General features: G+C 42.7%; 1 protein-coding gene across 8 annotated transcripts in view; it reads left to right on the top strand.

Moving 5' to 3' along the window:
• Positions 1 to 3360: 3360 nt before the first annotated feature.
• The window catches only part of tctn1 (tectonic family member 1), a 1200810-nt gene continuing 1185681 nt past the window's right edge, over positions 3361 to 18489 (top strand). For 4 of the 8 annotated variants that reach the window (XM_037262834.1, XM_037262835.1, XM_037262829.1 and 1 more), the window contains exons 1-2: positions 3364 to 3812; positions 4187 to 4304. In XM_037262834.1, coding sequence (XP_037118729.1) covers positions 3506 to 3812; positions 4187 to 4304 — 425 coding nt within the window. In that variant the 5' untranslated portion in view covers positions 3364 to 3505. Of the gene's footprint in view, positions 3813 to 4186; positions 4305 to 18489 lie in introns of all 8 variants that reach the window. The other 4 variants (XM_037262831.1, XM_037262833.1, XM_037262832.1 and 1 more) reach the window with 4 other exon arrangements.

Below are 18489 nucleotides of genomic sequence, written 5' to 3'. Positions count from 1 at the left end.
GCTTATATTCAGTTGCACAAGCCGGTGTGGGCCGAGTTTGATGGGGGTGATGAGTCTTTGGGGTGGGGCAAGTTCGCAGGAGAGTTTGATTCCATGGGAGTGGGTGCTGGTTCTGTGAGAGCTGGTTCCGTGGGGTTGGGTGCTGATTATGGGCGATTCGATGTGTGTGGGGGCTGTTGTTTTCCTTTCCGTCTTTCAGCCTTGACGATCATCTTTGGCCGGGTTCTTGGCTGTCTCCCTCTGGCACCTCTACCGGTTTTATCTCCAAGTGTCCTTCCTGTAAACCATTCTTGCACATACACCCACTTCGCCCACTGTCGCACACCGCCTATTCATCATTCTTTCAATTTTGTCATTTTGTACGGAATTCTATGAGCTTTTGGCTGTGACATCATCAATTTATTAATGTTCCCTGACTACGCAAAGTTTGTACTCACCACTGACCATGTTTTTGTTTGTTTGTTCTTTTGATACTCCATGTACTTGCTTACGTCATCATATTCTTAGTTTAATCATGCTTTCAACCATATCTTTTCTATGTTAGGCAAAATATTTCCCTCTGTCCAGAATGTTCAGTAGTAATCGAAAACTGGCGTCTAGCATTAGTCAAAACATAAAATATAATCAAGTACTGAACATTTTTAGACGACTTTGGCAGTGTCCGTGCTTTAGAAATCATCAGGCATGCATTAAACAGTTCCTTAAGGGTCATTAAGCTATTCAGGCAATATATCCAAAAACATTTATTTCAAAGTGCTCAGAAATACATATCAGATCATAAAGTTATAAAAACCTTTGTCATTACCCCCTATCAAAAATGTCTAGTTATGTCTGCTTTATTGATTTGCTGTGTAGGTATAATTATATGCTTAAAATGTTTCTTAGCAACATTTGGTGTGAATTTCAAAATTGAAAATGTAGAATTTTTGGTAAGTTGAAAGTTGTGGAATACGGAGGCAAAAGATGAACAGTTGAAAGTTGGAAAGGGTTGAATCGGTTGAAAAATGTAGAAGTTAGAGCAAATGTTCAATCCCCATAGAGAATGAATGGTAATTTAAAAACAAAAATTGTGTTAAACATTTTTGAAATTTGGAACAAAACGAAATATACGGGTTCCGACGAAATATACGTGTTCAGGAGGTTCACTTTTGGGGTTAAAATGTTGAAACGGGTTGAATTGGACAAATATTTTAAAAGTTAGAGCAAATTTAGCTATTTAGGGCACTTCTTGTTGAAATAAGGTCACTTCCACTTTATTTGGGGCACATCCAGTTAAATTTAGGGCACTTCCGGTTTATTTTGGGTCACTTCCGGTTCATTTGGGTCACTTCTGTTTTGACTTGGGGCACTTCCAGTTTGCATGAGGTCACTTCCGGATTAATTTAGGTCACTTCCGGTTTAGCTGAGGTCATTCCGGTTTATTTGGAGTCAGTTCCAGTTTAATAAGGTCACTTCCGGTTTATTTGGGGCACTTCCGGTTCATTCTGGGTTCATTGGGGGCACTTCAAGGTCAATCCAAGATGGCCGCCACACTGGAAGTGGAAGTATGTGGAAGTAGTTAAGCGTCAAAAAAGTGAGCGGAATAAGTAGAATAATAATAATAATAATAATAAAGGACAGGAATAACAATAGTGTGAAGGTCTTCACCTTCACACTAATAATGAAGGTCTTCACCTTCACACTAATAATAATAATAATAAAGGACAGGAATAACAATAGTGTGAAGGTCTTCACCTTCACACTAATAATAAAGGACAGGAATAACATGGAGTAGAATAACATATGTGTGAAGGCCATCGCCTTTATATTTCTCTAATTATAAACATCTTTCATAAATCTGACCTGCAGCCGCTGAAGTGATGGAAACTGTTATTCATAATAACAGTGTCATATTTAATGAGAATCACTGATAATAGTTTTTGGGTGAAATATATTTTTTAATGCTGTTAATAAATGCATTTGTTTTCAAAAAGCTTTTTTTTTTCAAATATCCATGCTTTACTACCGACTAAAGGCCAAAACCTTTTATCCAATGACCTTTACATGTCATTTATATTACTTCACACAAACACTACATCCATCTACTCCTGGTTCGACCCCCCAGTCAAAATTTAGAACCCAATTCGGCCCGCAAGTCAAAAGGTTTGCCCACCCCTGGGTTAGAGGCTGGAATACAATTAGGTAAAACAGTGGTTCTCAAATGGGGGTACGTGGAGGTACTCCAGGGGGTACGTGAGATTTTACAAAAATATATACCGGTATTAAAAAAACAAAGAAAAAAAAATAAGTCTGATTGTCTTGAGAATTAGTTATAAAAAGTTTGATGAAATACAAATGTACGTAGGTGCAGTATGTTCTGTCAATATTGTCTGTGTTTTTATTCACTTGTTGGCACTCTAATAAAAGACGCGTGCTCCTGCCACAATATAAACAGAGAGAGAGAGAGAATATTTTTAATTATTGAGAGATTTTTAATAATCCACAATAATAACATATCTCATGTTTACCGGTTACAAGTTACAACAAGACGTTTGAAAATGGGGTGAATATTTGGCAGAGTTGAGCAATCTGCAGTTATTTCAAAGTACAGCAGAACCTCGGTTTTCGAACGTCCCAGTTCTCGAACAATACGGAGTTCAAATGAAAAATTCGAATTGTTTTTGCTTCCGATGTCGAAAAGAAATTCGGAGGTCGAACCTCGCGAGATGAGCCGAGAGGACCCGAGAAAACCCGACCGCGCGGCCCAGATCCCGACTGACTCCGTTCGTTGTTATCGTATTTTCGTTACTTTGAGTATTGTATTAAAGAAAGCAAGTGGGAGCAGTAAAGCTGCTGATGGTGAAAAGAGGAAAATAGTGCGCAAAACTGTTGAGTTTAAGAAAGAATTAATAGCAAAATATGCATCTGGTGTGCGTGTGTCCGAGTTAGCTATGGAGTTTTGCATGGCAAAATCAACATAAGCACCATCCTAAAACACAAAGACGCTCTTAAAGCATGTGATGTTGCTAAAGGATCGACTGTGCTTAGCAAACAAAGGCCACAGGTATCGGAAGAAGCGGAGAAACTGTTGCTAATTTTCATAAACGAGCAACAGTTAACGGGGGATAGTGTTAGCGAGGACTGCATTCGTGGCAAAGCGAGACATCTCTGACGATCTGGAAAAAAAAAAGGCTTAAAAAAGGCCTTTTTGTTTTTGTCTTGGAACGGATTAATTTTTCCCATTATTTGTAATGGGAAAAATGATTCAGAATTCGAACAAATCACTTCTCTAACCGCTTTCTGGAACGGATTGTGGTCGAGAACCGAGAGCGGGCTGTACTCCATTGACGACCCGGCAGCTCTGTCCCAAGATGGCGGCCGTATGAGATGTCACTTTGCGTAGGCTTAAAGCTCGCACCGGATATCTAGTGTTTACATATGTCTATGATAAAGAGGAGGTGGAAAAGGACGACGACAACAGCGGAAGTATTCGGGGAGATTGTCCTTAACGACGACTAAACAAAGCATGGAGGTCGCGGTTGCTATGATTTGGTTTGCCTTCTGCTGCGTGTACATGGGTTTATTCTCTGCAGTGGTAGCCTCAAAGGAGAACTTCACGGGTTACGACGTGAATTTGACAGCAATTACTAACCGGAATTTGTCACACGACGAGTCTCTGGATAATTCAGCGTTTGCTTTGCCTCAGACCACTGACGTCGACTCTTTCACTTCAAACTCAAGTTATAAAGTTACCGAAGTACCGAATCGACAACTATTTAATATTGAGGTCCTCCAGCCTGTCTCCGGTCATCTACTGACTCCCACGATTGACGGTAACTAAGACCTCTGATTTAGAATTACACACTCTGGTGACGGTCTGGTCTAAAGCTTATTTCAAATAAACACCTGTGAGTATTTTTGTTACGTAGAAAAGGGGAAAGCATACAATTTGTGATTTTGTTGCTTCCAAAATTACTAGCGTTTCATATTTTTGCGCATGAAAAGTATATTTCTTTCCCATGTAAATTTGCGTTTTTACATAGTAATGGGCTTAATTGTTGCGTGAAAATGTCACATTGCCGTACACAGTACAAATCAAATGACGTTTATTTTATTTTTTTATTATTATATTTTTTTTTACACAGTGCACTCATTTCGGCGTAGTTCCACATGTGCCGCATGATTCTACAATGTTTCTATGTTCTAGTTGGCAATCTGTGTTCCTGTGACGAGCTCGAGGATCTCTGTGACATCAACTGCTGCTGCGACAAAGAATGTAGTCAGGAACTGGCTTTATTCACTGGCTGCACAATGCTCACCCTCAGGTAAGTGCCGGCACACATTTTTGGTGGTGTATTGGCGGGACCGAATGCATGGCATTCCGTCCCTAAGACGATGCATACGTTGGTCCTGGACAAACGCTCATTTTGTGGACCGCGGGCGAAGGACGAGAATTTTTTAGAAAAGGACAGACTGAGCAAGGATGGAAGTGGGTTTTCCAGTCCCTGTAATCGACCCCAGCATGTCTTGTGTGTAATTCGCCAATACACACCATATCACGACAGGCAGTTTGTCATGTGCGTGCTCACTTGTTGGTATGCGGATGGAGTGAGTTCACATTGCTTCAAGCGGACAAGAGGAGGAGCACTCCTCGTCCAAAATGTGTACACATTTGCCAGTCAATCTGGTGACTGGACTGTGGTTGTGTTGGCATCTAAGTGCTGTCTTGGTGTTACAGCGCTTGGCTTGGAGCTGCCTACAGTGGGGAGAACAAGTATTTGATACACTGCTGATTTTTCAGGTTTTCCCACTTGCAAAGCATGTAGAAGTCTGTAATTTCTGTCATAGGTACCGTATTTTCCGGACTATAAGGCGCACCTAAAAACCTAAAATTTTCTCAAAAGCCGACAGTGCGCCTTATAGTCCAGTGTGCCTTATATATGGATCAATTGATGAATTTGTTGATCCATACTGGTTGTACACAGTGCTCTGCCAAAATGTTTCAGTACGTTTTAGTACGACTAGTAAATTACAAGGTCGCATCGCTTCCCAACATTACGGCAACTGTAGTCAGGGGGCGTCACCGTATAGCTGTTGTACCCGCGAGGCTATTTCATTTAAAAATAGGCTGCTCCGTTAATGTTTCGAGTAAATTTACGGATTGATATGGAAGGGAAACATAGGTAAGCAGTACCAATGTGTTAGATCGAACTTTAGTCAGTTCCGATCATTTTATAGGAGATCGTTTGAGAAATGCGATTGTTTACACTTTGCTGAGGCTCATGGGAGATTGCGAGCTGAGGCTCATGGGACTTTGCGGATGGCTAATGCTATAACGATAGCTGCTATACGTACCAGGCTGTATCATGTCAAAATAGGCTGCTCTGTTAATGTTTCGAGTAAATCTACGGATCGATATGGAAGGGAAACATAGGTAAGTAGTACCAATGCGTTAGATCAAACTTTAGTCAGTTCCGATCATTTTATACGAGATCGTTTGAGAAACGCGATTGTTTACACTTTGCTGAGGCTCATGGGAGATTGCGAGCTGAGGCTCGTGGGACTTTGCGGATGGCTAATGCTATAACGATAGCTGCTATACGTACCAGGCTATTTCATGTCAAAATAGGCTGCTCTGTTAATGTTTCGAGTAAATCTACGGATCGATATGGAAGGGAAACATAGGTAAGTAGTACCAATGCGTTAGATCGAACTTTAGTCAGTTCCGATCATTTTATAGGAGATCGTTTGAGAAACGCGATTGTTTACAGAGGGCTCGTTGGTTATTGGCTAGTAGATGCATACCGCAACCCTAGTCAACCTCAGTTTGTTGCAGTATAGCTTCTATTTTATGCGCCTTATAATCCGGTGCGCCTTATATATGGACAACGTTTTAAAATGGGCCGTTCATTGAAGGTGCGCCTTATAATCCGGTGCGCCTTTTAGGGCGGAAAATACGGTACTCTTCAACTGTGAGTGATGGAATCTAAAACAAAAATTCTGAAAATCACATTGTATGGTTTTTAAATAATTAATTTCCATCTTATTGCATGAAATAAGTATTTGATACATCAGAAAAACAGAACTTAATATTTGGTGTAGAAACCAATTATTTGCAATTACAGAGATCAGACGTTTCCTGTAGTTCTTGACCAGGTTTGCACACACTGCAGCAGGGATTTTGGCCCACTCCTCCATACAGATTTCCTCCAGAGCCTTCAGGTTTCGGGGCTGTCGCTGGGCCACACGGACTTTAAGCTCCCTCAAAAGATTCTCTATTGCAGAGGTCCCCAACCACCGGGCCGCGGACAGGTACCGGTCCGTGGGTCACTTGGTACCGGGCCGCCAAGCCGCACAGGGAAAAAAAAAAAAACATTTATCGATGATCAATTAATTCAGGTCAAGACGCTTGTCCTGGTCACGTGACATGTTTCCCCAGTCGATCTAGCAAAAATGAGTAAGAATTTATTTTGAAAAATATAAAAAAAAATTGGCGATTCTCTCCTAATTTAATCCGTCGGTTCAGGTCAAGACGCTCGTCTCGGTCATGTGACATGTCACCTCAGTTGAGCCTGCAAAGCAAACAAAAATGAGCAGGAAACAGATGTTTGGAAAGCTTCTTAGGAAAGCGAAAAAAGCCCAATGAGGAGACGGAAGAAGAGGCTACGACTTCTAAGAAAAGGGAAGCTGCATTTAAAAGAAAATTTCTGGAGTCTTACTTAAAATATGGATTTATCGCCACAGCTGACTCTGACGCGCTAAGCCCACTCTGTATAATATGTGGCAACAGGCTAGCTAATGAGCTAATGAAGCCTTCAAAACTGCTTCGGCACATGGAGACCAAGCATCCTGCATTAAAAGACAAACCTTAACCACTTCGGGTGTCATTGTCTCCGATTACGCCTAGATGGGACCGGCTCGTTTCTGAGAAACAAGCTCAGTGCTCCCACGAATTCAACGTAATGGTGAGTTTTATTAATAAAATTTAATAAATAATAAATAAATAATGAATAATAAATAAATAATAATAAATAAATTATACTTGTTTTTATGCCAGTTGTATCATTTTATTTCATCGTATTTATGTTTATTATAAATGTATTACCGTTTTTTTCCATGTATAATGCGCCCCCATGTATAATACGCACCCTAAAAATGGCATGTCGATGCTGGAAAAAGCCTGTACCCATGTATAATACGCACCCAAATTTTGACTTTTTTTTTTTTCTTTTCTTTTTTTAATTTTATTTATTTATTTTTTTTTAAAGTCCCAATGATCGTCACACACGCGTCTGGGTGTGGTGAAATTTGTCCTCTGCATTTGACCCATCCCCGTGTGATTTTGATCCATCCCCTGGGGGAGAGGGGAGCAGTGAGCAGCAGCGGCGCCGCGCTCGGGAATCATTTGGTGATCTAACCCCCCAATTCCAACCCTTAATGCTGAGTGCCAAGCAGGGAGGCAATGGGTCCCATTTTTATAGTCTTTGGTATGACCCGGCCGGGTTACTTAAGTCCGTAAACATAACATTATTTCAGAAAAAAGATCATCTTTGGGAACAATGTTATTCTGCCGGTCAGTATCACTGCGCATGCAGTAGCAAACTCGATAGCGAAGAAATATGTGAGACTCTCAACGGGATCACCAATATTTGAGTGATGTTCCAGTTATTTATTACAATTATTTATTATTATAATAATAATATATATAATATATATAATAATTATTTATTTATTATTCACAATTGTCATGGTGATCTTTCTGGTGATTTCTTAACTAGGCTGGATGTATTTTTTTTGTTGGCGTTGATTTCTCCGACTGCCCAGAAAGGCACCACCGCGATCAGTTAGGTTAAAATGAAAAGAGAGGAAAGTGACGTTGTAAAGAACCATCCGTGACAAGATTTTCTTCAAAAATTGTTGTACCATGATTTTCTTCACAAAAAAAAAAAGAAAATTTAAAAAAATTGTACCCATGTATAATGCGCACCCCAGATTTTAGGACAATAAATTAGTTAAATTTTGCGCATTATACATGGAAAAAACTGTATTTATTTATATAAATGTATTATTTATTTATATAAAGGTCGGTCCGCGAAAATATTTCTGACACGTAACCGGTCTGTGGCGCAAAAAAGGTTGGGGACCACTGCTCTATTGGATTCAGGTCTGGAGACTGGCTAGACCACTCCAGGACCTTGAGATGTTTCCTACGGAGCCACTCCTTAGTTGCCCTGGCTGTGTGTTTTGGGTTGTTTTCATACTGGAAGACCCAGCCGCGACCCATCTTCAATGCTCTTACTGAGGGAAGGTGGTTGTTGGCCAAGATCTCACGATACATGGCCCCAATCATCCTTCCCTGAATACGGTGCAGTCGTCCTGTTCCCTTTGCAGAAAAGCATCCCAAAGAATGATGTTTCCACCGCCATGCTTCACAGTTGGGATGGTGTTCTTGGGGTTGTACTCATCTTCTTCCTCCAAACATAACGAGTGGAATTTAAACCAAAAAGTTCTATTTCTGTCTCATCAGACCACTTGACCGTCTACCATTCCTCCTCTGGATCATCGAGATGGTCATTTGAAAACTTCAGACTGGCCTTGACATGCGTTGGCTTGAGCAAGGGCACCTTGCGTGCACTACAGGATTTTAATCCTTGACGGCGTAGTGTTACTGATGGTTTTCTTTGAGATTGTGGTCCCAGCTCTATTCAGGTCATTGACCAGGTCCTGCCGTGTAGTTCTGGGCTCATTCCTCACCTTACTCATGATCATTGATGCCCCACGAGGTGAGAACATGCATGGCGCCTGTTAGAGTGGTGCTCACTCTAACTTATTTTGCAAGAACCACACGGGAGACAGTATGCCCTTTTTAAGCACTTGCAAGTGGAGAGTCATTCGTCGCTGTGCATATAGCGATGATCAAATGAGGTCTGACTCAGGCCTCTTGCAAGAGCATTTTTATTGAGAGAAACAGCATTCACTCAGCATTACGGGTTGGAATTGGGGGGTTATATCACCAAATGATTCCCGGGTGCGGCACCACTACTGCTCACTGTTCCCTTCGGGGATGGGTTAAATGGAGAGACAAATTTCACCACACCCAGATGTGTGTGTGACAATCATTGGGTCTTTACCTTTATCTTTTATATTTGATTCCTGAACGTGAAGTATGTGGATGTGGCAATAAACTGTAGTAACTGTATTATGTCCTGAGTGGTGAGGTTGGTGCACTTTTTAAGGGTCCTGTCAGTCTGCAGTCGGTCTTGTACGATTTTAATGTTGCTTGTACAGGTGTTTTGGTGAATAGTGATATGACGCAATGTGATATGAATATTTCCTCCTTGCCCACCTTAATGTCTTTGAGTTCTTTTGCTAATTCTTTTGAGTTCTTGCAGTGTTGTTCCGTTTGTCCAAGTATGGGTTTTATTATTTCTGCGATGGCCTTTGACAAATTGTATGTGACTGAACCGATACTGTCAACTATTTGGCGGAGTGGTGTTCCTGGTTTGTGGATTTTTGGCGTGCCGTATATGCGTGGTGTGATATTTGCTGTGGGTATGAGATGGTTGTATGTTTGCTTGTCTATTTTGTTGTCAATTAGTAGTGGTTGTAATAGTGCCTTGAGTTTATTTTTCTTTTCTTCTGTTGGGTCTTTTGTGAGGATTTCGTAGGTGTTGGTGTCCTTTAACATTTCCTGCTAGGTGTTTATGTGCGTGTTATGCTATAAAGAAATACAGTATGGCAGTAATGGCAAGAAGGTGCGAGCTAACATGCCACCAGGCAGAGGAGAGACATAAAGCTGCCGTTCATTCACTTCAGTACAGGTCTTCTCCGCCTGGAAAAACCTCAACAACAACCGACATATGAGCATCTATGGCTGACCGTGTGTGCAACCTTAAAGTGGGCGCGTGTGCTTTTATAGCGGAGCACAACTTGCCATTCACCATGTTGCACCCAGGACGCGCTGGAGAGACTGTCTCTCGGCTGGCCTGGGAACACCTTGGGAGCCCCCGGGATGAGCTGGACGAAGTGGCTGGGGAGAGGGAAGCCTGGGCGTCCCTCCTAAAGCTGCTGCCCCCGCGACCCGACCCCGGCTAAGCGGTAGAAGATGGATGGATGGATGCATCAATGGATCGATTGATTGAAAACATTGAAATGACACAAGAACAAACTGCAATAGAAATCTGTTCAACATTGCCCTCTTCTTTTAATAATGATCTGGGATATTAATATGGTTTAGATTTAATCCTTCTTAGTATTTGAATGTTGTTTTAGAAAACTAGATCTATTGGGCTATGGGCATGTACCATATTTTCCGCACTATTGGGCGCACTTAAAAGCTCATAATTTACTCAAAAAACCACAATGTGCCTTATAATGCAGAGCGCCTTATGTATGGATCAATTGATGAATTTGTTGATCCATACTGGTTGTACACAGTGCTCTGCCAAAATATGTCAGTACGTTTCAGAAGCATCGCTTTCAGCATTACAGCAACCGTGGTCAGCGGCGTCACCAAAGTAAGCTACTACTGGTCGATCGCATGATATTTAAAAAAAAAAAAAACGTTTTTCCTATAGGCTAGAATCCATCCCATCGCTTGATTGACATACAGGTAAGCCTGTCGGGAGGCAATCACAGTGAACCGCACATGCGCAATAGACAGTGACCACACCCCCTCACTGCAGCAAGTTTAGCTGACAATACACAAACCTGGCGCTAAAGCTAACAAGCTAATAAATGCATTACCCATCAACGCACACACTCGTTTTTTTCTTTTAAACTAAAGAAGGTTTATGACCATCAAAAATGAGTGGGGTTGCCGGACCGAGTAAGAAGCCAAACCGTATCAATTTCATACGGAATGGGAGTTGGACTTTTTTTTACCTCATTGACTGGGTTGATATTCCCATTCGCACAGCTCCATCTAGTGGATGCACAACGCAACCCGAGTCAACCCCAGTTTGATGCAGTAGCTTCTATTCTATGCACCTTTTAATCCGGTGAGCCCTATATATGAAAAAGTTACTAAAATGAAAAATTCAATGGTGAGCCTTATAGTGCAGAAAATACTGTACACACTATTCTCTTTTTTTACATGAAAACTTTCGAGAAGCAATTGTGTGGCAGAAAAAGGGAACTGCTGTATCTACACCTCTTTGTGTGTGTTTATACAGCTGCCATTGGTTTACATGCATTGTTATTGCTTTGCCATATACAACCGGGTTTGGTTGAAGTTGGGAAATTGTGTCATTCACAAGCAAGGATGGGGCGAGGTTCACCCCTTTGTCCACAACTGCGTGAGAAAATAGTTGAACAGTTTAAGAACAACATTTCTCAAAGGAAAATTGCAAGGAATTTAGGGATTTCAACATCTACGGTCAATAACATCATCAAAAGGTTCAGAGAATCTGGTGAAATCACTGCACGTAAGCGCCACGGCCGGAAACCAAGACTAGAATGACCGTGACCTTCGGTCCCTCAGACGGCACTGCCTTAAAAACTGACATGAGTGTGTAAAGGATATCACCAAATGGGCTCAGGAAAACTTCAGAAAACCACTGTCAGTAAATACAGTTCGTCATTACATCAGTAAGTGTCGGTTAAAACTCTACCATGCAAAGCAAAAGCCGTTTATGAACAACATCCAGAAACGCCGCTGGGTTCTCTGGGCCCGAGCTCATGTAAAATGGACTGATGCACAATGGAAAAGTGTTTTGTGGTCTGATGAGTCCACTTTTCAAGTTGTTTTTGGAAACACTGGACGTCGTGTCCTCCGGACCAAAGAGGAAGCGGACCATCTGGACTGTTATCAACGCAAAGTTCAAAAGCCAGCATCTGTGATGGTATGGGGGTGCGTTAGTTCCCATGGCATGCGTGACTTACATTTCTGTGAAGGCAACATAAATGCTGAAAAGTACATACAGATTTTGGAGCAACATATGCTGCCATCCAAGCGACATCTTTTTCATGGACGCTGCTGCTTATTTCAGCAAGATAATGCCAAGCCACATTCTGCACGTGTTATAACAGCGTGGCTTCGAAGTAAAAGAGTCCAGGTTCTCCCCTGGCCCGCTTGCAGTCCAGACCTGTCTCCTATTGAAAATGTGTGGCGCATTATGAAGCGTAAAATACAACAGGGAAGACCCCGGACTGTTGAACAACTGAAGCGGTTCATCAAGCAAGAATGGGAAAGAATTCCACATGAGAAGCTAAGAGAATTAGTCTCCTCTCTTCCAAAACGTTTATTGAGTGTTATTAAAAGGAAAGGTGATGTAACAAAGTGGTAAACATGCCTTTTCCCAACTTCTACTGCACGTGTTGCAGCCATGAAATTCTAAGTTAATTACTATTTGAAAAATAAAATAAAGTTTATGAGTTTGAGCATTGTCTTTGTAGTGTATTCAATTAAATATAGGTTGAAAAGGATTTTCAAATTATTGTATTTTGTTTTTATATACATTATACACAATTTCCCAACTTCAACCTAATCCGGTTTGTAAATCATTTGTGTGTACTCGGACTTATAAACTGATGTGGTGGGCTGGGTCTGGCCCCCGGGCCTTGAGTTTCACACCTGCGTGGTACCTGCGTATTTAGGCATCTTTACACATGCTCATTAGGGTTGCAATGGTACAGATAACCAACGGTATGGTTCATACCTCGGTTTTTGTGGCACGGTTTTTGGTTTGGTTTCGGTGCACCCTTTTGTGTGTACAGAAAACATATTCTACCAAAATATTGCTTCATTTTGCTTTGCAGGAAATCTGCAATTAAATTAAAAATCATGATTTTGACACTCTAAAAGGAACATGCAAAATTTGCAACCATACTGTAGCTGGTAAAGTTAACTTGTCATGAGGATCTTTAAATTTATAGTGTTAAAGCACAATTCTGAGTTCATTTAGTTGTGATTTTCTTGACTACATGCAGACAAAGGTTCGAGTTGAATTGAAGGAGTAAATGGAAAAGATAAAACTATTATACCTGCGTTTATTACGTTGCGCCTGGACTACTCTAACGCATTATTCTCTGGTCTTCCTAAGTCCAGTACCAAAAGTCTACAGTTAGTACAAAATGCTGCTGCAAGGCTGCTCTCACGGACAAGAAAATTTGATCACATTACCCCAATATTGGCCAACTTACATTAGCTCCCGGTCCATTTAAGATGTGACTTCAAGATTCTTCTATGAACCTATAAATCAATGCATGGCTTAGCGCCTTCATTTCTCATTGACCTAGTTGTTCCTTACGTTCCGTCTCGTAACCTCCGCTCGCAAAACGCTAGTCTTTTAGTGACCCCGAGGGCCAAAAAAATGTCTGCAGGGTCTAGAGCAGGGGTGGGCAAACTTTTTGACTTGCGAGCCGAATTGGGTTCTAAATTTTGACCGGGGGGCCGAACCAGGAGCAGATGGATGTAGTGTTTGTGTGAAGTAATATAAATTGTATAAAAGATTTTTACTTTTAGTAGATACTAAAGCATGGATATTAAAAAAAAGCTTTTTGAAAACAAATGCATTTATTAACAGCATTAAAAAAATATTTCACCAAAAAACTACTATCAGTGATTCTTATTAAATACGACACTGTTATGATGAATAACATTTTCCATCACTTCAGCGCCTGCAGGTCAGATTTATGAAATATGTTTATCTAATGAGGCGAAATCACATCCAACGGCAAACATTCTGACCAAATACATCATCTTGAAGAATCAGTGAAAGAATACATCTAAATAAAGTAATAAAGAAATCAATAGTATTGTTGGTTTCCCTTTTTGGCTAGTGCATCATAGTCTGGAGTAAAATTTGTTGTGGTCATTTTTAGGATGGAGCCGAAGTGTCGGTCCGTTAACCTAGATCTGTGACTGGCTTTGTTGACGTTCATGTGGCTGAACGTCTTCTCACACACGTAGGTTGAGCCAAATTGTCCACTCTTTTTTAACATTCGGCACTCACTGTCCACCTTTCTTTTCTTCGGGCCACTCATTTTAATGGAAGGATTCCAGGGGAAGGTTTGTGGGTGGCATTAGCGTAAAACTGTATCTGAAAACTCAGCGCGCGAATTACGAGAATATTGACGTCACAGCCTACACTCGAAATTCGGCACTGATAGTAGATGAAATTACTACGTACTACTGAGTACACGCACTTGTGAGTGTGCACCGAGCTTTCTGACACGGCTCCCGGGAGTAAATGCGCGGGCGGGCGCTTCCCCATCTACTGGGGAAACATAGTAATTGCAGGGAAAATGACCCCCAAAAAAATTAATACAATTTATTCAGGTTTGGCGGGCCGGATTAAACGGCCCCGTGGGCCGGATGTGGCCCGCGGGCCGTAGTTTGCCCACCCCTGGTCTAGAGCATTTTCCATTCGGGCTTCAGAGCTTTGGAAGGCCCTACCAATGGATATTACAAACTGGATTCGGTTGAAGTTGGGAAATTGTGTAAAATGTAAATAAAAACAAAATACAACGATTTGAAAATCCTTCTCAACCCATATTCAATTGAATACACTACAAAGACAACATATTTAATGTTCAAACTGATAAACTTATTTGTTTTTTGCCAAATAATAATTAACTTAGAATTCCATGGCTGCAACACGTCCAGTAGAAGATGGGAAAGGTGGCAAAAAATACTGAGAAAGCTGAGAAAAGCTCATCAAGATTCAAGAGTTTTTTTATTCGCCATGTTTGAGCGTGCCAAACAAGGAATTTGACTTCGGTAAATCACACCCTCTGTTCAACATTTAGGTGACTAACAACACTCGGGACGTGAAAAATGGCAAATATTCACCTAATTGGAACATCCCACATGTGATCAGACTAATTGGGAACAGGTGGGTACCATGATTGGGTATAAAAGGAGTCTCCCCAAACATGCTCAGTCATTCACAAGCAAGGATGGGGCGTGGTTCACCACTGCGTGACAAAATAGTTGAATAGTTTAAGAACAACATTTCTCAAAGCAAAATTGCAAGGAATTTAGGGATTTCAACATCTACGGTCCATAATATCATCAAAAGGTACAGAGAATCTGGTGAAATCACTGCACGTAAGCGCCACGGCCGAAAACCAAGACTGAATGACCGTGACCTTCGGTCCCTCAGACGGCACTGCCTTAAAAACCGACATGAGTGTGTAAAGGATATCACCAAATGGGCCCAGGAAAACTTCAGAAAACCACTGTCAGTAAATACAGTTCGTCACTACATCAGTAAGTGCGGGTTAAAACTCTACCATGCAAAGCAAAAGCCGTTTATGAACAACATCCAGAAACGCCGCCAGGTTCTCTGGGCCCGAGCTCATGTAAAATGGACTGATGCACAATGGAAAAGTGTTTTGTGGTCTGATGAGTCCACTTTTCAAATTGTTTTTGGAAACACTGGACGTCGTGTCCTCCAGACCAAAGAGGAAGCGGACCATCCGAACTGTTATCAACGCAAAGTTCAAAAGCCAGCATCTGTGATGGTATGGGGGTGCATTCGTTCCCTTTGAGACTGCTTGTGATTTAGCGCTATATAAATAAACTTGACTTGACTTGAAATGATTGGCACTTAGAACTGTAGTAAACATGATGTCAATGCTACAATTCCCCCCTGAAAAAAAAATCTGAAGAAATTTAACGGTATTTTAGAACAGTAGGGCGATACACTTACTGATGCCCACTTTTTGGGTGGTGTCTGCTTGATTTGACACATCAGCCATCACGGAAAGGAAAATATAAATTTCCCCATTGGAAATCATTGTAAAGACTTTCGCTTAAAATGTGCAAAAACAGTTTTCACTTGGCACCAATTCACATGGACATCTCTCCTTATGACTACTTAAACATATCACCAAGATGAGCCTCTTCGTGGCTGATTTTAGAGAAACACGCAGCCTCTCTGAAGTGCCTTGTCACGTCTATTTCCTTTCACCAGTCACCAACATGCATGTCTCTTAGGGAGACCCAGCTTTCTCACACTGGGCCCCACATTGTGCTGCAAAATTTGTTGGTAGTCTTCAAACTTCATAATGCCATGCAGACAGTCAAGCAGTCCAGTGCCATAGGCAGCAAAGCAAACCCCAAAACATCAGGGAACCTCTGCCATGTTTGACTGTAGGGACCGTGTTCTTTTCTTTGAAGGCCTTGTTTTTTCCCCCTGTAAACTCTATGTTGACGGCGTTTACCAAAAAGCTCTATTTTTGTCTCATCTGACCAGAGAACATTCTTGCAAAACGATTTTGCCTTTCTCAGGTACGTTTTGGCAAACTCCAGCCTGGCTTTTTTATGTCTCTGGGTCAGAAGTGGGGTCTTCCAGGACATCCTACCGTCATCAGACAGCGACGGATAGTACGGAGTGACACTGTTGTACCCACGGACTGCAGGACAGCTTGAACTTGTTTGGATGTTAGTCAAGGTGCTTTATCCACCATCCGCACAATCTTTCGTTGAAGGCCCGGTGTCTCCCTCAGAGGTCATGGGTCTTCCAAGCAGGACAATGACCCAAAACACTTCAAAAAGCACTAGAAAATTGTTTGAGAGAAAGCACTGGAGACTTCTAAAGTGGCTAGCAATGAGTCCAGACATGAATCTCACAGAACACCTGTGGAGAGATCTCAAGTGGCATTTTGGAGAAGGCACTCTTCAAATCTCAGACACCTGGAGCAGTTTGTCAAGTCAAGTTTATTTCTATAGCCCTAAATCACAGACAAGTCTCAAAGGGCTTCACATATGCAAAATTGACAATTATTCTCAGCATCCCCTGATCTTAACTCCCAGGAGGGCAAGGAAAAGCTCAAAAACGGGAAAAATGAGAAACCTTGAGAAGAGACCACAGATGGGAGGGTCCCCCTTCCAGGATGACCAGGCTGCAATGGATGCAGAGAGAGCACATAGAGCACATAATGTAAAACAATCCAAAGAAAAAGTAGATGTCCATATTCAAAGTGAAGAGCTGCAGGAAGGTGCCGTCCGTTGTCATGGCAGTGTCTTCAAGGGTGGTAATCCGCCTCAGATCCCTCATCCCGATTGGTTGACAAGAAATCAGACAGCCATTTTCAGTTTGGGTGTCACCTAACGCCCTCCCCAGAGGGGGAGTGTGTGTGTGTGTGTGTGTGTGGGGGGGATAGGAGAGATAACACAAACTCCAGCCGAATCGGCTAACACAGGTTAATTAAAGGCCATAGAACCTCAGACGTGCGTTAATAACAGTCCGATAAGTCTGAGTGATCGGACGAACACGTCAACCAAGCGCTATCATCAGGTGGCACCACCGACCATTACCCCTCCTCAGCTGTGGCATCGGGAGACGCTGACCTGGGGGCCGGCACAGGAACCAAATGTCTCTCTTCTGGAAGACTTTGAATGGGATACCGGTCAGATTGCAACGCCTTGCTTGTCGTAGTGGAACCAGGCTGCAGACGCGACAACAGCAGCCGAGGAGGAGACTGAACCGGAGGCTGCGGCTGACGACGAGAACGGGCCCGCGGCTGCAACCTACGGGTTGAAGAAGCGGAGGGCCGAGAAGCAAGAGTACGGTCTGGAGGTGAAGAGCGGGTCTGGGGCAGGGGCTTGCGGCAGGTGGAAGGGGGCAAGCAAACCGTTCCCAAACAGATCCCTGCTCGGTGTGTGCTCTTGGCTCTCTTCCGGCAAGAGGCCACCCAGTGGCCCTCACCCCCGCAGTATAGGCATAGCCTAGCTCTGAGGCGTCTATGACGCTCCTCTGGCGAGAGCGAGATGCATCCAATCTCCATAGGCTCTGGCCAGCTGGGCTGGGTGGTAGGAGTGTTCATGGCGTGCTGGTTGACTTGTACGAGGTCCCGGGCGGACGGCAGGTGAGACGGGGCGACAGGGGCTTTCCATGACACCCGAGGCGTTGCTGCTCCAGGAGGGCTTGGAGAGTGGACTCGTGGGACTAGAACTGGTGTTGCTGCTCCGCAAGTGTCCTCCTGAGTGGCTCTGCTGGGTCAGAGTGGCCTGATTGTTCTCCTTCTTTCCCTAATTCCATTGTCTAACCGAATGGCCAGGGAAATCATGTTGTCCAATGTCTCTGGTTCTTCTAGGACTGCCAACTCGTCCTTTAAGGACCCATCCAAGGCTTGGAAAAACGCCGTTTTCAAGGCTACAGGGCCCCATCCGGAAGCGGCTGCTAAAGTACGAAATCCAATGGAGAAATCTGACATGGTGTTATTCTTCTGCCTAAGCCCCCATAACCGGCGAGACACGCCGGTCTGGTCGGTTTCGGTTGAGAAAGTCTGTTAAAACTCCTTCAAAAATTCATCGTATGAACAACAAAAATGCCTGTAGTCAGTAAATCGGGCCTCTCCCCATCTTAGAGCATTGCCCGTAAGGAGTCCCAAAATGAATGAGATTTTCGCCTCATCGTGGGGAAAAGACTGGGGAGAGCGATTGAACACTAACGAGAATTGAAGGAGGAAACCTCCGCAGCTACCACCCTCTCCAGAGAACTTCTCCGGATTGGGGGAATGAACCTCGCCGGGGTGCAGAATCTGCTGTGAGACTGAGGT

The sequence above is a fragment of the Syngnathus acus genome, chromosome 10 (assembly GCF_901709675.1).
Source record: "Syngnathus acus chromosome 10, fSynAcu1.2, whole genome shotgun sequence".
NCBI lineage: Eukaryota > Metazoa > Chordata > Actinopteri > Syngnathiformes > Syngnathidae > Syngnathus > Syngnathus acus.
The sequence above is the reverse complement of the archived record's forward strand: the minus strand, read 5'-3'. Positions and strand labels throughout refer to the sequence as shown.